General features: G+C 35.6%; 1 protein-coding gene across 1 annotated transcript in view; it reads left to right on the top strand.

The window, feature by feature from the left end:
- The first annotated feature begins 668 nt into the window (after positions 1-668).
- The window catches only part of LOC130246151 (protein jagged-1b), a 110,728-nt gene continuing 86,754 nt past the window's right edge, over positions 669-24,642 (top strand). The window contains exons 1-2 of the mRNA XM_056479044.1: positions 669-1,207; positions 16,410-16,727. Of these exons, the coding sequence (XP_056335019.1) occupies positions 980-1,207; positions 16,410-16,727 (546 nt within the window). The 5' untranslated portion in view covers positions 669-979. The remainder of the gene's footprint in view (positions 1,208-16,409; positions 16,728-24,642) is intronic.

The following is a 24,642-nucleotide window of genomic DNA, read 5'->3' as shown; positions in this document are numbered from 1 at the left end:
AACAACTCAACTTTGATGATATCAAGACTTTAAATAAAGAGGGAAAGGTGTGAGATTTATAATGGTAGCCGGAAGAAAGAACATTTTATCAAATTTTTTTGTACATTTTTTAAAAATCTAAATATTAAAAACTTAATGATCAAGAATGTAGAACTTTATCAAGAATTTAAGATGGTGATGAAAGTTAAACACATCATAGTTTTGTGAAAAGGGCCTATTGTTAGATTTGTCATCATGGCTGCCATCATGTGAAAAACAAAAAGGCGGGAAATAATTAACCCTAAACACGTCATAAAGCCTTCATCATGACGACGTGGTTAATAGAACTGTTAAGCATTAAAAACCTATAACCTTCTTTTTTCAAAGTGTGTACTAGTAAGCCTATACTGAACAAGTAAGTGTGATTAGTATTTCACGATGAATTCACATTTTAATATAGACATTTCTTTTCATATTTGTGAAGCTGGTTTCGGGTGTAATAGTAAAAGCAGCACTCTTAACACTCACAAAATCCTCCATTCTGCCTGGATAAGTGTAGACATATATTTTACATTTCTAAATAAGCCTACGTAAAAGAATATCGGCTATTATTTTCAAGATAGGTGACGGATATTCCCATGCGGAGGACACACCCTCTACTGGCAACTTTAACCGCTACAGCTTCCCACGGCGATGCGCAGTCTTGCTCTTGCAGCGCTTTGCTTTGAGAGCATTGGGACAGCCTCTCTGGTTGACGCGAGACTAAAGAAGTGCTTTCAGTCACTGGGAAAGTAAATGGGTTGAAAGCTCAAGTCTACAGGTCAGCAGGTCTAGCATACAAAGCCTCTTAACTGCAGCAGGTGGAAGGAGGAAGAGCTAGAAGAGGAGGAGGAGGCGCCCTGGACTCCGCACGGAGTGTGGAAAGACCTTTGTGGGTCTTATCATTTACCTGAGCATCATTCATTTGCCTGTTTTCACGCCGTGTCTTCATGATGGACAGATGGACAGTGTAAAGAAAGCGTCACCAAGCAGGACGAGGCTGATCCGCACGCACAGGACAAGTGCGCAAATGTCAGCTATGAGATTGGATAAAGACCGAAAGAGTTGGCACTCTTGGGAAAGCTCGAGTTCGGACAGAAGGAGTGCTGTTAGGGCGATGATAAGGGATGTAGAGCGCGGACTGCACTGGACTGTGATTTTCCTGCTCTCGCTCGCGCTGCGCCCGCAGGTAAGCCGCTGATTACGCGCTATTTTCAGCCGCCGTTTAACCTGCTTTGACTTTTTTTCAGGGGTGTTTTCTCCACAGAGCTCTCCGTAGACGATCTTCAGCGCTGTTTGTTGTTACTTTAGAACTATTTCCAAGATATATGGATCAAAGGGTGCGATTTTCTGAGTGACTTTCAGGGAGCACAACTTTTTAAACCCGTCAGTGATTTTCTGGGCGCAGTCCTTAGATTAAGGTTCACGTCGCACACTCGCTCTCTATCCCAGATAACTATCCTGCAGATATTTTTATCAAAAGACCACGAATTTTGTGCATTGGTAAAATCCACAATAACGCATAATGTTTATAATCATGCTTTTAAAATTTACAGCCGTTTAACAAAGACGATATCGCATAGCTGTTGCCATGGTTACCTCCTCACGCAAAGATGATCTCTATTCGCGGGCAAACGCACCTGGAGATCTCGTTAACTTTTAAACTTTGTTTGTTTGAATCATATCCAAAGCGAATACATATTTAAAGACTCCCAGCCTCTCCTTTTAACCATCATTTAGGACTTTGTTTTACGGGTGTAGAACCCCCACATAAGTCTGTTTGGGAGCCACCTGTTGTTCCATCATCATCTTTCTTTGTTGCGCGCTGCACTTGTCGCTCGTTTGGGTGTGTTGCCTCGTTTTTCATGCAGATATTTAATCCTCATGCTTAGGCGGCTCTCATGTCAGGCACACAAGGAATGTGTTATTGCAAATGTGTTAAGAGTATGTAACAAGATATATTCTAAATAAATCTCATATCAGCTCAACTGGTTTATCTGCACAAGAAAGCATTTTGTTTCTGTAGCAAATGATGGTATTGCAGTAGTGTTTCTCTGTTTAGAGCGGGGCTTATTGTTAATTTCATTATGTTTACATCAGGCAGTGAAGTAGCGGCCATGGAGATTTTATAAAGAGAAATGGGTCTCTTTGTGGGCTTGTGATTTTGTCTTTGTTTGCATTCCCAGAAAAACATTCACTGACTCTAATTATGCTGATCCATCAGTACCACCCAAATGGCTTAGCTGTATTTAGAGAACACATATCATTGCTTTATTTTCAAAACATGAATCTCTCTTGAAATAGAAGCCTATCTATTTGAAACCAATTGGCATCAAAGCTGTTTCTGAATCTCCTAGTGCTACACAACCCGGCGCAGCCACGTATTACTGCAGGCTGTGAGTCTGGGCCGGGGTTGTTGGTCTGTGGTGGGTCAGACACCTCACCTGCTGTGGAGGGCAGATCCTGCCTACGAAGAGCCTTTGAGCTCAGAAACCTCATGTGTGTTCTGGCCTGTTACTGCAGCATGAGCATACCTGCCTTGACTCTGAGGGCGTGTGAAAAATGCTTATATTTTGGTTCTGCAGTTTTTGCGGTATAACCTTTGGTTTTTGAACGCTTTGATGATTCTTGGAAAACCGAAGGCCTCTTTTCAGAGAGGAAGGTTTAATGGTTTTATGTTGTCAGATGAGACGAGGAGGGGAGGTAATTAATGGTTTTGCATTGTTAGTTGACCTATAAATAACTGGGCTCAACATTAAGGATGGTCCAGTGGCCTAAGGACTGTGAAGGAAATGCCACTTGACCTACTGGGTATTTATGTCTTGCAAACACCTGTATTTATCTGTTTGAGCATTGATGTTGCTTTCTAAATAATATTTATTAATTCACTCATTTTCTTTTCGGCTTAGTCCCTTTATTAATCAGGGGTCGTCACAGTGAAATGAACCGCCAACTTATCCAGCACATGCTGCAACCCTTCACTGGGAAACACAGATACACTCTTGTATTCACACACATACACTGTGGCCAATTTAGCTAATTCAGTTCACCTATAGTGTCTTTACACTGTGGGGGAAACCGGAGCACCCGAAGGAAACCAACGGGCAACACTGAGAGAACATGCAAACTCTACATAGAAATGCCAACGATCCAGCCGGAGCTCGAACCAGTGACCTTCTTGCATCTTCAAGGCATCTTGACCCACTGCGCCACCGTGACACCCTGTTACATATTACAGTTGAAGTCAGAATTATTAAACCCCCTGAATTATTAGCCCCCCTTTTTATTCCCCCCACCAATTTCTGTTTAATAGAGAGAAGATTTTTTTTCAACACATTTCTAAACATAATACTTTAATAACTCATTTCTAATAACTGATTTATTTTATCTTTGACAGGATGACAGTAAGTAATATTTTACTAGATATTTTTCAAGACACTTCTATAAAGCTTAAAGTGACATTTAAAGTCTTAACTAGGTTAATTAGATCAACTAGACAGGTTAGGGTAATTAGGCAAGTTATTGTATAATGATGGTTTGTTCTGTAGACTATCGAAAATAAATAAAGCTTAAAGGGGTTAATAATTTTGACCTTAAAATAGTTAAAAAATTTTAAAAATGCTTTTATTCTAGCCAAAATAAAACAAATAATTTCTCCAGAGGAAAAAATATTATCAGACACACTGTGAAAATGTCCTTGCTCTGTTAAACATAATTTGGGAAATATTTAAAAAAGAAAAAAAAATTCAGTGGGGGTTTAATAATTCTGATTTCAACTGTATGTATTACCTAATGTGACACTGACGAAGGCTCATGGCCAAAACGTTTGATTTTCTTTTCTCCCATTTAATAAATAATTAAGTGCGGACTTTCTGTTTTACGTTTCATTTGGTGTAATTAACCAAACTTATCCAGAAGAGCACAGTAATTCATATTGATTGTTTGACCTAATGTAACTTGAAAGTAGTGAGGTTATATTAAATATTGCTGCGGCTAAAAGGTGAATAAAAATGTAGATTTGTTTAATATTGTGAAAATGTAATTGCGCTATTAAATATTTATTCATGTATGAATATTTATCAAATTGACAGAAATTGTGTTAATCCTAAAATACAACCCAATGCAGGTAAAAATCAAAATACAGGGAAAAACATCTAAAAAAAATTCTATAAAACAGTACATTGTGTCCTATTTTACTACTTTTACTATTATACTGTCTGTCAAAAATGTGGGGTTGGTACGGTTCTTAAATGTCTCTTTTTCCACCAAGAAGCTTAAATTATTAAAAAAAATAATCCAATAATGCTGAATATTATAATAATATTAAAAAAATTCTATACATAAAAATAATAAAAAAACAGTATTTTTAAATGATCCCTGTGATGATATCAGCAGCCATTAGTGCTGTATTCAAAGAGAGGCATCGGATCCTTCTGAAATTCTTTTTTATGATATTGAAACATCAGTCGTGCTAATTAATATGGGAACTGTGACACTTTTTTGTCAGGATTCTTTGATGAAAATGAAGTTCAAAAGAGCACCATTTATTTGAAACAAGAAATACCTTGTAACATGACATATTTCTTTAATTTTAACTTTGTAAATGTAATGTATCCATGCTTTAAGAATTGCTGTTATTATTATTATGGTGGCCAAGACAGCTTAAACACACTGCAAGTAAAAAAAAAACATATTAACACTTGTAAATAGAAAAGCACTGACAAATTGAGAAAACATCTTCATCAGTTATACAGCACATGCTCACACATATTCTCACAACATAGCACAGAGAAAATAGCGCAGAGTACCATAAAATTTTGTTTGGGGACCCCAAAAAGAGATGAACCTAGTAAGTTTATTTTTTTAGCTAATTTTAACATCTTGATCATTCAGAATTTCTAGTTATTGGTATATTTTGTAGATGGCACAGTGGCTCAGTTGTTAGCAAGAAGTAGAAAGGTTGCTGGTTTGAGTCCCTCTGGGTGTTCTGGTTTCCCCTTCAGTCCAAAGAGATGTAGTATAGGTGAATTGAATAAACTTAACTGGCCGTAGTAGTGTATGAGTGTGTATGGATGTTTCCCTGTATTGAGTTGAGGCTGGAAGGGCATCTGATGTGTAAAACATATGCTGGAATAGGTGGAGGTTCAACTTCTGAAATAAACACTATTTATTCATTAGAATGAATAAATGTATATTTTGTATACTTTTAGCCCTAAAAAATCTCTCAGATCTCCAACAACACTATTTCTTCTAAACAAGTACCAGCCAGGTTCATCACTTTTTGAGTTCCCTTAACATTTTCCTTTGTGGTTTGCACTTTTTGCAGCACATTCACTTTTCGTGAACAGATTGAATGACTATTTGCAGTGTCCGTCAAACACATCTGAACCTTCTTTGGTGTGATGATTACACATGGGACGATAACCGTTTTCAAGGTATACCACGGTTTGGAAAGGTCAAGGTTTTAAAATCGCCAAATTTTTCTGTAATACAGTTTCTAAGGTATGTGTAGAATGTTTTATTTATTTATTTATTTATTTATTTATTTGTTTATTTATTTATTTATTTATTTATTTATTTATTTGTTTGTTTGTTTGTTTGTTTGTTTGTTTATTTTTTTAGGACAACAGTATCTCCAACAGAAAATATCTCCAAAGATGCCATTTTAAACTGTAAAGAAATCTGTGTTTTTGAAACTAATGAAGACAGCAGAAGTTAATGATTCATTTTAATTATTTAGGCTGACATGTTTACTGTTCCAAAATATCACAAAATAAAATATATTGTGTTCAAAGTGGAAAAAAGTTTTTTTTTTTTTTACCCAGACATTTAAAAAGAATATATTTTAGAGCAGTAGTCGCAATACCGTGATACCATGAAATCGTGATATTTTTATCCAAGGTTATCATACCGTCAGAATCTTATATCAGCCCATGCCTAGATGATATACATATTAATCTACTTTATTCTAAGTGTTATAAGCCTATTTAAAACAGAAGTAGTACAAAACAGTAGGCTGTTCATTTTATTTGTTGACATTGTATGCTTTTGATGGTGGGCTTTAATATGGAGAATACATAGCACATAATGCAACATGCTGTGATGTAGATTCCAATTGGATTTTATTTAAACTATGTGCATCAGGGAGCCACTATTAATATGCAGGAGACTCCCCACTTTCCAGGAGAGGTGGGATGGCTGTCATCTTAAATTTCTACAATGAAATATACTTTACATATTGTTAGATTGGTTGTAAGTAACACTGATTAGCTTAGTTTGTTGCTGATTGATACTTTTTGACCTGTTTCTGACTTACTTTGAGTGGGTAAGCAGTTGCAAATGACCTATGCAAGAAAAAGGGACAGTATGCTAAAAATTTAATGTAGAACATTGATTTCCTAAATTTGAAAATTAGTTTTTAAGAAATTATTATGAAATTGATTTGAAATAAGTTGGCAGATATTAACTTAATATAACATAATATAAAATGCCTATGTTTACTATATTCAGTGTCTGTTGTAGATCTGGTGTCTTATAAAATCCAGTAATGCATTGCATTGTTTTATCTCATTCTCTGTATCACTGGAATAGAATGAGGACAGAGATGCCTCATTTTCAAGGTACTAAAGTGTGTGTTTTTGGTGCAGCACATAAACATTGTTTTGTACATTGTAATGAATGTCATTAATTTGCAAATGCTGCCATGTATTATAATTGTTGCCGGTTAAAGTAATGTAAAGAATGACCGTCTCAACTGGGCCAGCTGCAAATAAACTGTTGAGTCTGCAGTAATATTGCATATGTTGCATATGAGCAGAAACGATGGCCTAAATAAACAGGGCAGTAGTGTATCAGATACACCAGCTGTGTTCTTTACTGTTGTGCTGGATACTGTCTGGTCCTTGCAGTTGGCCTTTAACAGCTGGAGGACAGATATTTCAACAGTACAGCCTTTCATGAATTTAAGGAAGCATTAAAATTAAAGGGATAGTTCACCTAAAAATAAGAATTCTGTTATTAATTACTCACCCCATGTTGTTCCAAACTTCCAAAAGACTTTGCAAAATTCTATTATTTTAGATGAAATTCAGCAGCTCTTTGACCCTCCATAAATAGCAAAGGTCCTGAAAGGTCAGAAAGGTCTAAACAGTTCATGCGACTTCAGTGGTTCAACCATTATTTTAGTGAAGCTACAAGAATATGTTTGAGCGCAAAACAAACCAAAAATAAGGACTTTCTACAGCTTTAACTTCAGTGTCACTTCAGGATACGCACTCTCGAGATGCACTTCACTGCAGTGTTGACGTATAACTCGAATGGAAGAGGCAAAGCAAGATGCACACTATGCATAAAACATTTTTCGCAAACATGTCTGAAGATTTCAACACAGTAAATTACCTACTTTTTATGCCCAGCCTTACTTATTCAAACCAGAATATACAGAAATCTACAATATGCGCCAGAAGCATGACAGTTTTTTATGAACACACAACCTGAACAGACACTGGAGAGAAGAAATTGTTGAATAAAATCATATTTATTTATTTATTTATTTATTTATTTATTTATTTATTTATTTATTTATTCATTCATTCATTCATTTATTAATTCATTCATTCATTTATCTAGCACATAAAATAATTTTTGTAGCTTATTTTGATAATGTTATGGGCTTTGATTGTTTTAAGACCCTTAGTAGTCAATTAAGGGTCAAAGAGCTCTAGGATTTCATCAGAAATGACTTCATGTGTGTTCCAACAAAGGCATTATGTGTTTAAAAACAGCGTTCATGAATTAGCCTATTAAAACACACAATAAAACCGGTGTGTTCAGTCATATGATCACACTGTTGTGGAGAGCAATTATCATAAATCACAATTTATCACTGTTTCAAACAATAATGTTTATTTTAGGTTTCAGACTTTTAAATACGCATAAGTACTAGTAAACATAACATTTATGCTTTGTAAAATACAGGATGATGTCAATGGAGATGACAATCATGCATATTTTTAAACATAATCAGACAATGTGCTTTATTCACATCAGATACACATATGTACAGTTGAAGTTAGAATTATTAGCCCCCCTGTTTATTTTTTCGCCAATTTCTGTTTAACGGAGAGAAGATTTTTTCAACAAATTTATAAACATAATAGTTTTAATAACCTATCTCTAATAACTGATTTATTTTATCTTTGCCATGATGACAGTAAATTCAAGACACTTCTACACAGCTTAAAATGGCATTTAAAGGCTTAACTAGGTTAATTAGGTTAACTAGGCAGGATAGGGTAATTATTCAAGTTATTGTATAACAATGGTTTGTTCTGTAGACTATCGGAAAAAAATATAGCTTAAAGGGGTTAATAATTTTGACCTTAAAATGTTTTTTAAAAAATTAAAAACTGCTTTTATTTTAGCTGAATTAAAACAAATAAGACTTTCTCCAGAAGAAAAAATATTATCAGACATATTGTGAAAATTTCCTTGCTCTGTTAAACATTGGAGAAATATAAAAAAAAAAAAAGAATTCCCAGGGGGTTTAATAATTCAATATTTCAACAAATGTCAACTGTATGTTTATGTTACTAGAATATTTTAAAATTATTCACCCAGTTAAACAGCCGTTTACTTTCATGTATTTAGCAGGAACTTGTTGAGTTATCATGTTAATCCAGCAGCTGTAATTCGTCCACTGCAGTGCACAATATGATGCCAACTAATACAGTCACAATTAAGCTGTTTAAATGACAAAGTACATGTTCTTAAACCAATTTTTTGAACCAGAATAGTTAATCAATATTTGCAGAAAAGAAAACTATACAGGTATATACTGTACATAAAATCATCAGGGCTATGTTGTGTCACATGATAAACTTGACATGGTACCACCAATGCTTAACCACTGTCAAGTCTCTCTCAATAAAAACACATTTTTTTAGAATTTATGAAAATTCTAAGGACTTCTTTTTACTGAGAGCACTTAGATGGATGTTTTAAAATGAAGCCCCAGAAAGAATTATTAAGTTATGAAAAGAGTGACTGAAAAATCATTTCGAAAAATGTTTTTAATGTTAACCTTTATTTATTTAAATGTATTTCTTAATTTTTGTATCATATCTTATTGAAATATGAATCTTTTAATATTTTTGATAATATCTTCTGGAGAAAGTCTTCATTGTTTTATTTTGGCTAGAATAAAAGCATTTTACATTTTTTAAAGAAATTTTAAGGTCAATATTATTAGCCTCTTCACGCTATATATTTTTTCGATAGTCTACAGAACAAACAATCGTTATGCAATAACTTGCCTAATTACCCTAACCTGCCTAGTTAACCTAATTAACCTAGTTAAGCCTTAAATTGACACTTGAAGCTGTATAGAAGTGTCTTGAAAAATACCTAGTAAAATACTATTTACTGTCATCATGGCAAAGGTAAAATAAATCAGTTATTAGAAATAAGTTATTGAAACTATTATGTTTAGAAATCTTCTCTCCGTTAAACAGAAATTGGATACAAAGCTAAACAGGGGGCTAGTAATTCAGGAGGGCTAATAATTCTGACTTCAACTGTATACTGATGTGGAAATAAATAATCAAACTTGTAAAAAAATTGTACTTGACACATCACCACAGATACTTTAAAGTGACATGTTCTCCTTAATAATCACATTAAAAAAACTCACACGGGTGGTCAGCAGGAGTATGTAAAACTTATATGTAAAGGGTTAATGACATAGCTTTCATTTTTCAGTAAACTATCACTTTAAGGATGAATGATTCCTGGTTTAATGACTAAACAGTGACTAAATGGGCGACACGGTGGCACAGTGGGTAGCACAATCACCTCACAGCAAGAAGGTCGCTGGTTCGAGCCCCGGCTGGGTCAGTTGGCATTTCTGTGTGGAGTTTGCATGTTCTACCCATGTTCGTGTGGATTTCCTCCGTGTGCTTCGGTTTGCCCCACAGTCCAATGACATGTGGTACAGGTGAATTGGTAAGCTAAACTGTTCGTAATGTATGTGTGTATGGCTGTTTCCCAGTGATGGGTTACAGCTGGAAGGGCATCTGTTGTGTAAAACATATGCTGGATAAGTTGGCGGTTCATTCCGCGGTGACAACCCCAGATTAATAAAGGGACTAAGCCGAAAAGAAAATGAATGAATGAATGAACAGTGACTAAATGCATTTGTTTGAACTATTAGGCATTGATAAACAATAACAGTTGGCTCCAGTTATTCCATTGAATACTTTAGCTGTTCCCTCGCAAATGGATGCACATATCCATTTTTGTTTTGAAAAGCAGCATGTCTTGTCTCTGATGTTGGACAGCAGGAGTTCAGCATGAGACTTTGTGGGGTTTTAATGTCCCGGTAATGAGCTCTGTGATGCAGCTCCACAAGAGAGACTGCTGAAATACAGGTATGTTGGGAATGACTCTGGCAGAAGATGGAGGGAGAGGAAGAAAGAGGGATGGAGAGTGATGGCCGGTGGTCTGTCTGCCGACTGTTTGATGTGTCCATGTTTTAGGAGCAGGAATAGGACAACATGTCATGATGGAACAATGGGAGGACAGTGCAGGCATTCAGCGGTCCTGCTCAAACGTGGGGTCACAGGGAGAGGACAGACACCACTCAGACTTACTGTCTTTCCCGACTCGGAATGTCGAATTCACTGGAGAATCAGTGTGTGTTTGTGTAGAACAGAGTTTGTGATGCGTCAGGGGGTTTTCCTGAATTGTTATCTTTACATATAAGACATCATGAACTGGAAACACTAGACATTGTCCTAAATGAACTCATGATTACCCATTCAGGGGTCTAGCAATACATTCAAGCATTCATTCGGTCTGATCTCACAATACAATGCTCTGATGACACTTTAAACCAAGAGTTCCCAAACTTTTCAGCCTGCGACCACCAAAACAACAATGCCAGTGACTCGTGACCCCAATATCCTCTGAGGTGGTAATAAACACAGAAACCTTGCATGCAACGGCAAACACACATCAATACACCCAAGTCTGTTCTTCGTTTAGATTTTTAAAATGTATTTGAGTGCTGTTAATGTGCCAGAAAGTTTAACTTGCTGCCATAAAATCTATCTGCTGCATCTTATTCTATTGCTGTGTCTATAATATAGTGTAATCACCTCAAGACTTGCAATCCAATAAAAAAAGGCTGTTACTATAAACTACTATTTTTATCTTCCGTAGGTATTGGATAAAATATGGTAATTATAATGGTTTAATAAAATAAATTAGATTTTTGGAAATCACAAAGCGACCCCCCCGGGGGTCCCAACACCACTTAGAATTTTTTTTTAGTACATTTTCTGATTTTTTTTAAGACTTATGATGAACAATTAGCAAAAGTACTACTTTTGCCACAAACACATCACCTCTATTTCCTCGTTTGCATTGACTTTGTATGTAACATAGTTGCGCAAATACTTAGGCCCAATCCCAATTCTACCCCCTTACCATTTCCCCTTACCCCTACCCCTTGTTTTGCGCATTCGTGTCAAGGGGTAGGGGTGTCCCAATTCTCTTTAGTGCTAAGGTGTAGGGCTAAGGGGAAGGGCTAGATAGACACACTCGAAACCAAGGAGTACTAAAATTTCCCAGAATACACCATCTACAATGGCAGCATGGCTGCACACAGAAGTAAGGAGATGCACAGTTAGTATTTTTTGTCATTATTATGAATTTTTACAACAAACAAATGATTTCATAACGGCATTCATGTTTTACTGTCATGCTATTAAAAAAAGATAAATGTTGCTATCTATAATAATAACTCTTGTATAGTAGTCCCGCAAACATCTGTAACTCGATACCCTGAAAGAAAAGTCTAGTGGTGTTGGCGCAATAGCTTAGTGGTTAGCATGCTGACATAAGGTGCAGTAGCATGTCAGAGCATCTTGAGTTTGAATCCTGGCTTGAGGACATTTCTCAACCCTACCCACCTCTCTCTCTCTCCAACTTTGCTTCCTGTCTCATTACTGTCCTATCTAATAAAGGCAAAAAGGCCAAAAATAATTATATATATATATATATATAAGAAAAGTCTAGTGGCTGGGAAATACCTTTTTATAGTGTCTGGTATAACGTTAATGTAATGTTGATTATGGCCTTGGTGTAAATGCACAGTACAGTTACTAGCTTATTGCCACATTATATCGTTATGATAACGTGATATATGCCTTCAGTGATTTCCTGAAGATAAATGGCAAAAAAATAGCCAACTGGAATAATTACAGCAGTCGCCATCATCGATCTCATGAAGTAAGAGATCTCGTTGACATATGATGATGAGTGCAGGTTGTTAAAGTTGTAGGCAATTCCCTTTCACATTCTGTTTCAAGGGCCAAGAGATAAGGGTGGAGGTAAAAAGAATTAGGATTGAGCCTTAATTCCACATTTGGTGAGAAACCAACAGTAGACTTCTTAAGGGGGGTATAATGGTGCAGCAATTCAGATAAAAAAGTGGTTGAAAATGCATTTGACCAAATTACTGAACGGGTCTGATAAACAATGCTTGTTTTTCGCCTGTTTTTTATTTAATGTGTATAGTCTTATTGTGTTTTTAAAAAAATTGTTTAATTCAATTCAACATTTAAGGACACAAAAACATTGGATAAAATTACATGTGTTGGATAATGGTATTTTTGCGTGATCAATTCCTTATCCTTTGGATAATACTTTTCTTTAGACCTATAGTTTAATTACTTTCGATGCTCTAAAAAAATTGTACAAAGAAATTTGATAAAATAAAGCATATATACATGTTAAAACTGTAAAAAAAAAAGAATGAACTGTCTAGGCCAAATATATAGGAGTTAATATAGGAATTAATTACCTTAATATATAGTCAGTGCAATGAATCAAATTAAGTCAAAACCCTCTTCAGTCAAGTGGACAAAAGCGGACAAAACTAAGTCCTGTATCTATTGGCTGCTCACTTTTTACTTTACTGTTTACTTCTGCTCACATTGTAAAAAGCTATTAGTTTGCTTTACTTAATCCTGCTTTACTCATTGCATTAAAAGTGGTTTGTTGATGTTGTAAGGCAGTGGCTTTGCTCACTTTTTTAAGTAAATGAATTAAGTGGGTAGCATGATCGCCTCACAGCAAGAAGGTCGCTGGTGCGAGCTTCGGCTGGGTCAGTTGGTATTTCAGTGTGGAGTTTGCATGTTCTCCCAGTGTTCACATGGGTTTCCTCTGGGTGCTCCGGTTTCCCCCACAGTCCAAAGACTTCTGCTATAGGTGAATTGAATAAGCTAAATTGGCCATAGTGTATGTGTGTGTGTGTGTGTGTGTGGTGCTGTGTGTGTGTGTGTGTGTGTGTGTGTGTGTGTGTGTGAATGAGAGTGTATGGGTGTTTCCCAGTGTTGGGTTGCATCTGGAAGGGCATCTGCAACATATGCTGGATAAGTTGGCGGTTCATTCCGCTGTGGCAACCCCTGATTAATAAAGGGACTAAGCCATAAAGAAATTGAATTAATGAATTATGTGCATAATTATAAAAATTTAAAAAAGTAAAAAATCAACTTAACTCTTTCAAGTTACAATGGATTTCCTCACTAATTAAAGTAAAGTCAACTTGTTGCTTATAAGCTGCGGCCACACTTGACTTTTCTTTCCATAGACTTCCATTTATACGCACGCAAATGCGTCAGACCGGAAACGCAAGGTCATGCGTCAAGTTTTGCATGTTGCTACGGTGCAAAGTTCAAGCTTGGTGAACTCTGACCTGCGAAATCGCATCACTTGACTGCGTGAGACCAATCGAGAATCAAAACATGACCTCTCTGGACAGAAATTTAAAGCATGGAGCAATCACTTGCTTTTTTTAATGTCTAATCATCTTGTTTAATCCCGCCCCTTTTCGCAGCGCCGTACGACAGAATTTCACACACACAAAGCCCGGTGTGACCGTAGCTTTAAGGCCACGGGTTTGCCCACTTTTTTTTTATCACTTCTTACAGTGCAGCATCATTATTTCTGCTCAGAATAAAATGGACATTCTACTTTATAAGCAAAAATAAGTTAAATAATACTTTTATTGTTTGTATCCTTGAAAACTCTTTTTTTGTCTTTAATTTTGGAGGATTTTCTTTAGGAAATCAGTTTTTTTTTTTCACTGAGAGAACTTAAAATACCCATCTGTCTAGTTAAGGCTGTATGTGTTATGACAAAAAGAGAGATTGATAAAGAAAAGGTAAAAGCAAAAAAGTCTGAACATTTTGATGAAAAAAGGAGATACCTGTTCCTAGGAGAAAAAAGGAAATAGAGAAAAAGCATGTCACAGTCAGCGAGGGCAAGATATGAGCTGTGTTGTAAATGTGCTCCCGTGGGGAAAAGAGAAAAGAAGAAAAGAGACTATTGATAGAAAGAATGTAGGAGAATGTGCAGAGGGTTAAAGAGAAGGAAGTAACTCACACAAGGGACGAGGAGATTTAAGGAGGTAAATAACCTGAGGGGAGAAGATGGAGATAATAAAGTTAAGTGAGCATGTAGATGAAGAGGGCGATTACAGCAGTGAAGAGGATCATAGCTGTCTGTTCAGACACACAGAGTTTGCCTTGAATCAATGTTATCGTCTGTTCCTTCTGTCTTTATCTGCCTTCAGATACAAAGACCACTAGAGTCATTATCAGTCAGATGAATAGACTCTCATAAGGATTGTGTTTGCTTGTGTTGTTTGAAGGTTGTTGGATAAACAGTCCACATCTACATGAAGAAAAAAGATCCGCATGGTATATTTTATTTTGAATTCATGTATTTTACTTAATCCTAAACTTTTGGCTTTTGCTAAGCAACTTTGTTTGTTTATAAGATCAAAGCTATATATTTTATTTATTTATTGTGTAGTTTTCCTTGATTTGATTGATTGAGAATTGGTGCTCACTCTAACAAATGCAACACTCCATTCTGAGTGGAAATAAACAGTACAAAATAATAGGGAAAGTCCTAAAAAGGTCCCTCTTTTGTACAGTCATAATAAGTTTACTACTTTCACCGTAATTTTATAAAATGGTTTAATTGATATTATTATTATAAAGCACTTTAAACCAGGGGTTCCCAAACTTTTAAGCCCGCGACCCCAAAAACAGCAATGCCAGTGACTCGTGACCCAAATATCCTCTGAGGGGGTTATAAATACAGAAAGCTTGCATGCAACAGCGCACACACATGACAACTTGTATGCAGTGGTAAATAGCTCTTGTTAAATTTTATCTTTAAATGACAGCTAGCTAGGTTCCTGAGGAAAAGTATATCCTATAATTATAGAATTATGATATCCTTAAGCTAGTTATATATGTTAGTAACCTTCAACTTAACACCTTCAACATTTTTTTGATTTAAATATTAAATCATGAGCCATATTGCCCAGCCCTACTGCAGGTGATTTCTTTTTAATCTCTTAAAGGAATAGACTACTCAAAAATCTGTATTGTTTGAAGTAAGTTTGTAAGTTGATCCAACAGTTCTTTTTCACAGTGTACCTTATAAATCTTTCCCTGTGTGTTCTGCGATCCTCAGCAAAGATGATGCCTGTGCTCCAAGAGTGTCATCCTTAAAACAATTTAAAACTACATAAAAACCCTGTATAAAAACTGTGCTTTTATTCAAATAAATTTATTGGAGATATTAATGTATAAAATTTAATGGGAGAGTGTGTTTTCTATTGCTGGGTTGCAGCTAGAGAGGCCTTGCCACATAAAACAAATGCCAGTAATTGCTGCTTTATTCCGCTGCAGTGGCCCCTGATAAATTAGAGACTAAGCCGAAGGAATGAGTGTAGAAAATTTCATCTTCTAACATTTAAAAGGCCTTGAAGAGGTTGAGCCTTATGTGTAAGTTTACATAGGTTTCATTTTGTCAGTTGTTCCCTACATTTTAAGCTTAAATTAAGAATAATTTTATTAACAAAACACTCAAATTACCTCTCACTGTTGAATGATTACGTTCCTATGTATAGTTGAAGTCTAAATTATTAGCCCCCCTGTTTATTTTTCCCCCATTTTCTGAACCAGTGGAGAACCACTGAGTTAAGTACTTCCTTCTGCTTTTACTGCTAAGTGTGTAAAGCTATTATGAAGGAAAATGATATTCAATCATATTTAGGCCTCAGCAGCACCATTCAGATTCTCACATGCATACTAAGAAGGAGGACCAGCCAACATTCAGATGTGATAAACCTGTTTTCAAAAAGCCAATAACTGTGGAGAATATGAACAAGTATCAGAACAGAATTGAAATTCAAAACACCTTTGGAGACGGCTGCTGCTGCTGCTGCTTCTCATGTTAATGCCTTACTGCCACTTCTCTGGTTCTGTTTGTTTTCCTTTTATTAACCTTGCTGTTTTAAACTCCCACAGGTTGTCTGTGCAGTGGGCACATTTGAGGTTCAGATTCGGCAGTGGCAGAACCCGCAGGGCATTCTCCAGAGCGGACAGTGCTGTGACCCCCAGGCTAGCGGGGGGCAGCGCTGCTCGTCAGGTGATCAGTGTGAGACCTTCTTCAAGGCCTGTTTGAAGGAGTACCAGGCTCGAGTTGCACCGACTGGCACTTGCACATATGGCACTGGCAGCACACCTGTCCTGGGTGGAAACTCTCACTCTTTACATCATCATGGAAATGAAGGAAGCGACAGCAGATATGGACGAATTGTTATCCCATTTAAATACGCTTGGACAGTGAGTACAATACATTTACTTATCAGCTGAGGTGACAGTGTAATTTGTATGTACATCACATGTTGTGGAAAGCTTTGCTTAAGATGTCTGGGTGATGCAAGCTTTTCTGATCTGATATACAGACAATTCTACGTGTTGAACCTATGAGTGGGGCCTTTTTCTAAAGGGCAGCTGTCATGTCACTGTTAAACTGTCAACACATCACCTCTAACAGCCAGTCTGAGATGGAAAATGGACAAATGAATAAAGATCTAAAACCTAATGAATTACATTAGTAAAAATTATAATAAAATAAAATCAAACACCCATACAATAACTAATTTCTTTAACACTTGTCCTATTGGTTGATAAACATACAGTACCAAGCCTGTAACTGTATGTTTGTAATTTGGAAAGGAGAAAAAATGCAGTAATCAGAATGAAGGTTGAGACAATATTTTGCTCACATCTCTTCTGACGACTTCTGACGACTAAATATTTTATTGAATAACTTGAATGTAATAATTTAATATCAATGAATAATTTACAGCTTATTTATTTGTATATCCTTTCTACTCTGCTATTTGCATTTATTTCCTCTGTGACTACTAATTGTGTCTTTCTCTCCCACTTTCTCACCACTCTGAGGTGTTAAGAGAATAAATGTTTCACATAAGCAAAGACTTATGTGAAACATTTATTCTCTTAGCACCACGGAACAACTTTATTACACTTCTTTTTTAAATCAAACTAAGAAATATAATATTTACTAGTTGTAAGTGCTTTTATGTTAAAGAGATAGTTCATCCAAATGTAAAAATTCTAGCAACATTTGCTCACTGCTCTGTCAAAGAAGAACACACAGAACACGTTCATCTTCATAACTTCATAACTGTAATGAAAGCAGAGACATTTCTGTGTCCATTGAAAATTGTGTGTTGTAATTTACAGTTTTTTTTTATTACTATTTCAAAGGAAATGCAAATCTAAAAGAATCAGGTGGTTTAAATCTTCTGCAGTCAGATGTTAATGGTTTAGCTTAATTTAGCTTCTGATTAGCATATTTTTCAAATCTGCAATTTTCAGCAAATGAGAAAAAGCCTTTATTTATTATATATACTTCATGCAGCATTATCTACACTGTTAAAAAGTTGGATACTCGTGCTCAAGCATGGGCCATATTTAAATTTTCTTTTACAAAAATCCTAATTCTGGGTGGGTTTTTTTTGAGCCTGGCTCAGTGCTATTTAACAGAGAAAAAGTGTCCCTAAAAGTGTGTGGATCAACAGTGTGAGTAAAAAAAAGCAAGATCATGGCCATTACCCACAACAGTGCTTTTCTGTGATTGAGTCCCAAACATTGTGATTTGGGATGTGAGGGAAAGCTGTTCTTGTTTAGGCATAGTTTTTGGGACCTTTTACGCATGAATACTTTTAGTGAAGTTTTAGACTGCATCACTTTTATATTTCCATGCCAACGCATCTGGTTTATGATATACTGCTGCCACATTCACTGCAGATATCAGAGCTGCTGCATTTACAACACTTCAGTTCCTCAACTTCTCCTGAACTACATGAAACAGGGTGTCCGCAGTGTCTTAAACAGTATTAAAAGTTGATAAATCAATGTAGAGAAATTTAAGGCCCTTAAAAAGTATTTAAAAGTCTTGAATGCTATTTTGCAAGATATTCAAATTTGATATCATTTTTGATTATGCAATGTGGTTGTATGCTAAAGTTGGCCTGAATTAAATCTGCAAATATCAGGATACTGTGTAGTTTATGAAATCAATGAAATCCTACTAGATTTCACATCATGCTGCTTTGTTTACTGCAGTAATCGAGGCATCACCATTGTTTCTGCAGTTCTATAGGCACCAGCCTGCTGAACTATCTAGATTTAACAGATTTTTGTTGAGTATATGAATAATGTTTTGGATTAGTTTTTTACATTACTATTTAGTAAAAATAACTGTAAGTTAAAATCGCACTAGTGTTTCTGGTTGAAAAGTGGTTTTAAGGTCTTAAAATGTATGAAAGAGTCTTTAAAAAAGTCTCAAAAGGTATTGAATTTCACTCTGTGATTCCTGTATACTCTGTGAAAGTAAGTGGCTTTTTAACTGGGAGAAGATTATAGAGTAAATGTTCTAGTTACCTAAACAGTGTGTATCTGTTGTCAATAACACACTTAGTAAGAGTGCGTATAAAATGATGCATTGCCATCTTCCATAGACATCAGCATGTATTTTACAGAGCAATTTTTGCTAAGTTTACTTGTTTAGCTACTAATACAGTGTATTAAAATTTCTGCAACCTATAATAAATAGATGGACAGAAATCCCTTGGTGTCATCAAAACTATACACATTCATTTGTGCTTTTGAAGATGAATGAAAGTCTGGAATGATGTGGTGGTAAGCAAATAATGACAACATTTTTATTTTTGGATCCCATGCCAGTCCCTTGTACAGCTACAGTAGAATCATTTATTTGCCTCTACACCTGCAGCACATTTTGATCACACCTTTAATGTGCTTTCCAATTTTATTGACTTGCTGATATGGAAGTTTTCACTTCACCTTGATCTGACCTCAGTGGCATTATGCGGAGGTAGTAATGCAGGCTTACTGTCGGTGAGATTGTAGACATGCTGTGCCAGGAGTCTTTAGCGAACCTCGCTGTGAGCACTGCGGTCAGTGTTTGGCTTTCTCTAGCCTGGCTCTTTAAACTGATTACACACTCATTGATTAGAGTGGATAGATCGAGTGTGTGTGAGAGAAAGAGAGCAAAAGATGAAGCTGAAAGATTGTAGCTCTGCCTTTTGCTTTTAATTTTATGATCTGGTGTCTGGCTGGCGATAAGAGTGTCTTTGTAACAATATTTGTATTGCTGTGGTCTGGTAATTTGACAAGCTGGTTTGTATATCAGCATTCAGTGTTTCAGTGTCTCAGTATTCAAGCAAGAAAAGCTTAACCTCCCAAATACATATAGCAAAAAATTGTGTACTTGTAAAAACAAAAGTGTAATTGTCCTGATAATACAACCACTTAGCCACTGTGCTGCCCCTACTTGTTTTTTAATGCTAAATGTAATAGCTAAATTATGTTAAGATGAAAACAAATAAGATGGTAATTTGAATAATTTAATCTTGTGTAGTCGACTACGGTTTTCAGTGATGACTAGTAGTACCATTGATCTGTAACATTTAGTCGACTAGACCCTCACATCTTCATATGCCATCCATCCATCTGTTATCTGCTGATTATTTGAGGCATGGTCATTCCTCTAGGGTGACAGAGCTTCTCACCTCTAAGGGTGCACCCTGCCACACTGCGAAGGAAATTCATATCGGCCACTTGTATCTGAGATCTTGCTCTTATTTGGTCCGCATTACTGCTTTCACTGCACCAATCCACCCTATAAATCTCATATTCCCTCCTTCCCTCACTTGTGAACAAAACTCCAAAATACTTGGACTCTTTCATCTGGGATAAGGACTAGGCATGGGTCAGTATAAGATTCTGACGCTATGATAACCTATTGTGATTACTGCTCTAAAATATATTCTTTTTAAATGTCTGGGTAAAAAACTAAAACTTTTTTCCTCTTTGGACACAATATATTTTATTTTGAGAACCATTGAAATTATTTTGGAGCAGTAAACATGTCAGGCTAAATAATTCAAATGAATCAAAAACACGGATTTCTTCACAATTTAAAACGGCATCTTTGGAGGGCTTTTTTTTACTGGAGATACTGCTGTCTTAAAAAACAACACAAAAAAAGTGAACAAAAAATCTTACACATACCTTAGGAATGGTATAGTTGAAAATTTTTGCGGTTTTAAAACCTTGACTTTTCCAAATCGCGGTATACCTTAAAAACTGTTATCGTCCCATGTCTATAAGGACTCTCCCCCAACCTGGAGATAGTAAGCCACCTTTTCCAGTTGAGCATCTGGCCTCAAACTTAGAGGTGCTGATTCTCATCCCTGCTGTGTCACACTCTATATCAAACCATCCCAGTGCATGCTGAAGGTCAAGCTCCAATGGAACCAACAGGACAAAACATTCTGCAAATAGCAAAGACGAAATCCTGTGGTCCCCGAACCAGACCCCCTTCAGCCCAAAGCTTTGACTAGAAGTTCAGTCCATAAAATTAAAGACCATTACAGATAACAGAACATAAACATCTCTAAATTAACTTTTTTAAAATGTCAAAATTCTCACATTGTATAAAGCGATTAGTTATTTTATGTAAAAACGTGAGTGAACTCATTGTAACTTTAAACTGTTAAGTTGACTTACCTTAAATGTTATAATTATGCACACAATTCATTTACTTAACAATTTAAAGGCAACGGGTTACAATTGCTAAACTAATTGATTAAAAACAACCGTTTTATCACTACTAAAGTAGTCAACTAATCAAATTTTACAGTGTATGCATTTACAGCTAAAAACATTCATTTACAAATATTATATTTCAACACACTTGTATAGGTTATACATTGTATCAATTCATTGTTTCCTTGATGAATAATTTAGATTTTATATCTTTTAACCCTACCCCAAACCCAAACATAACTGTTGTACAATGAATACATAATAGGTTGAAATGCTAATTTCTATAATAACATTAGAAAGACATTGAGTCAACAAACCCACGGAATAAAATCTAGTGTTCTGAATTACAGCAGAATAAAATCCAGTCTTCTCCTATTGCGTTAAGTAAACTGATTGAAAACATAATGTCATTGATATGACAACAGTGAGGTTGCTCAAACTCAAATAACTAACCTTACAGATATTGTCAGTGTGTCAGCATTGTAAATTAAGTTCAGTAATAACATTATAAAGATATTGAGTCGATAATCCCACTTGTCGAAGTTTAGCCAAAACCATTTTCTCAACATATGTACATCATAAAGAAAATTGTTACAAGTGTAATCATAATAATTTATTGCAAAAAAAAGTCAAGAGCAGTACCAGAAGTAGTCCAAATGACAATATATTGCAATCATAGTACTGTTAGGTAGAATGCCTATTGGTGAAATTTTGGTGAACTTTTATCAGTTTTTTTTATTAATTGATTAATTAATTGATAGGTTTATAGTTGCTGCTGAGAATGGAGAGATGATGGTTGCTAAATAAAGGCTTCACTTGTGGTTCTGTTTTAAACACATGGATTACAGCTCACTAGTAACATTAATTACGTTTGTAATTTATTTTATTTCTATTGTCAGTCACACCATGTTTTATTTTTTTTATTCCAAGTCAAACAAAATCAATATTAAACAATATGCTATGATTACAGTAAATTATTCCAAACATGTTATTAATTTTAAGGTTTTAAAGTATAGTTGTATTTTTTTCTATCATTTAGAACAGAATAAAACCCAGTGTTTTCATATTAAGTTAATAAAACTGACTGAAAACATAACGGCATTAATATGACAACAGTGAGGTTGCTCATACTCAAATGACCTCACAGATGTTTTCAGTATGTCAGTATTGTAAATTAATATATCACTATTATACATTTCAGTGTCTATGCAAATGTGAGTAAATGTACATTTGGTAGAACCACACACAACATACATTCAAATACACAATCATGCTGTTCATAGCAACTATATTGCTATGAAACTATATTCATTGGTGGGACTAAAATAACGAATCTTTTACTCAGTCTAATTTATTGAGCTTTCACAAAAGCGACATCACAATTACAACCACGCTGCCAGTGAAAATAGTTGAGTTACAATGTCACAAACCACTGAATTGGTTTTCGATTGGTTAATTCAAAACTGCACTTTATAATTTACATCTTGTTTATTTATATATTCTCTCCACTGTGCTCCCATTTGCGTTTATTTTCTCTGTGGTCATTGCCTTGACTCGAAAACAAGTCTTTCTTACTCTCCCACTGTGTCTGGTCATTTTCTGGCTCTTTCTTATGAGAAACATGCGTATTCTCTTCTATTTCCCAGACTGGTTGACCTCACTATATTTTACAGCCTGTAGCAACAGAGCAGACACAATCACTACAAATAACCCATTAATCGTTAACTTAAAAGCAAATGTTTAATTAGACTACTGTGATTTAATACTGGCATGGTTTTTACGAAAGAATTTCTCATATGTATTAAAAGAAAACAGAACCATCAAGACAAGAGATGCCCAAGGCCCCCAAAGATGAAACCAACTCTTTTTTTTTTTGTCTTGTGGTTGAGATCAGGAATGTCTTGCCACTATGCTAACTCATCACACATAATGCTAATCTTATGATCCGAATCTGAAGGGAGGGGTGGGGGTTGAATATCAGACTCTTAGATGAGTCACAGAAAGCCTAAATAAAAGAAAGAGGATTCTCATGACCCACATCTATCTCATGTAAAACCTTACAATATACCCTTGCTGTAATTACTGTCTACCATGGCGCTGCATTACAACCAGCTCCAGGCCTCAGAATCCCTTCATAGTCATTTGTTGGCTGTATGAAAATGATTTGACAATACAAATAAGGTTTGCTGGCTTATGTAACTTTAACTGTTTTGGTGCTTTCCACTGCATGGTATGGCTTGGTAAGACTCAATTCTGAAGGATTTTTCACTGTGCATTATCTGATACTTTTTTGGGGGTCTATTTTAACGATCTAGGCGCAAAGTCTAAAGCGCATGGTGCAAACGCATTAAGTGCATGTCCACTTTTGCTATTTTAAGGATGGAAAAATACAGTTTGCGCTGCAGCGCATGCTCTTCCAGGGTTGTGCTTATTCTCTTAATGAATTATGGGTGTGTTTTGAGCATAACATGCATTAAACCAATCAGAGACTCATCTCCCATTCCCTTTAAGAGTCAGTTGCATCGCGCCTTAGCGCATTTGCTATTTACATGGCAGACTTTGTAAGAGGAATAACTGAATGCTTCATTAGCAAGAAAAAAGTTAAACAGACCATCGGCAGCTTGAGTATAATGAGCCTCCTCCATTTGATTTCTTTCCTTTGTCTTTACATTTACTCTTTACTCCTTCACTTTTTTTTGTTTTTATTAAAACAAATGTAAATATGCATATAATAAATAATACTAATAATACTCATAATACTACTACTACTACTACTCCTACTACTACTACTACTAATAATAATAATAACCTTATACAAAAGCAAGTTGTCATGAATAAACTGAAAAAAGCCCCCAGAGATGAAGAAGGCATGGAGGCAGTGGGTTTAATATTTATGTAGAAAATAATATTTTTTGTAATATTTTAATCCTTTAAATAAAGATATTTGCGTATTGCTGTACATCCTGTGTGTGTTAAGCAATGTGTACTATTTTAATTCCTCAAAATAGCAACGCGCCAACAATGCACTTTAACATCCCTCCATTCTAGACTAGCACACCAATGAGTCTACAAAGTGGCACAAATGGATTTACTATTTAAACAACATGGCACAAAATGGCACAATTAAGGTTGTATTGGTCTGAAAATAGCAGCACATTGCACCAAACACGTCTTTTGCTTATTGTGCCAGGTGTATGATAGGGCCCTTGATCTACCTAGGCTGAGGTTCCAAGTGAGCTGTATACTACAAATACTACAATAGCTATGTTTCCATTAAAAAATGTGAATACAATTTGTGCACAAAACTGGAATATCGCATAAATATTTGCGAATAAAGCACGGTTTCCACTCAAATAGTCAAATAGAAAAATATTGTCACTTTCGTCCCTGAGAAGACGAAGATGAAACACAATAAATACACTGTGGCTTTTGGAGATGTGAGATGCTCTTTGGGAGCACAGCCACTCACACTCAAGTTTTGGGATTTTAGAAGGATTAAAAACAACATTTCAGATCTTTTACAATAGTCTGCTTTTTTGTCCATTAATGTCATCTCATCGTGCCCATTTTTTTTATCACATGATCTGTTAAA

This window comes from Danio aesculapii, chromosome 18, assembly GCF_903798145.1.
Source record: "Danio aesculapii chromosome 18, fDanAes4.1, whole genome shotgun sequence".
Taxonomy (NCBI): domain Eukaryota; kingdom Metazoa; phylum Chordata; class Actinopteri; order Cypriniformes; family Danionidae; genus Danio; species Danio aesculapii.
The sequence above is the reverse complement of the archived record's forward strand: the minus strand, read 5'-3'. Positions and strand labels throughout refer to the sequence as shown.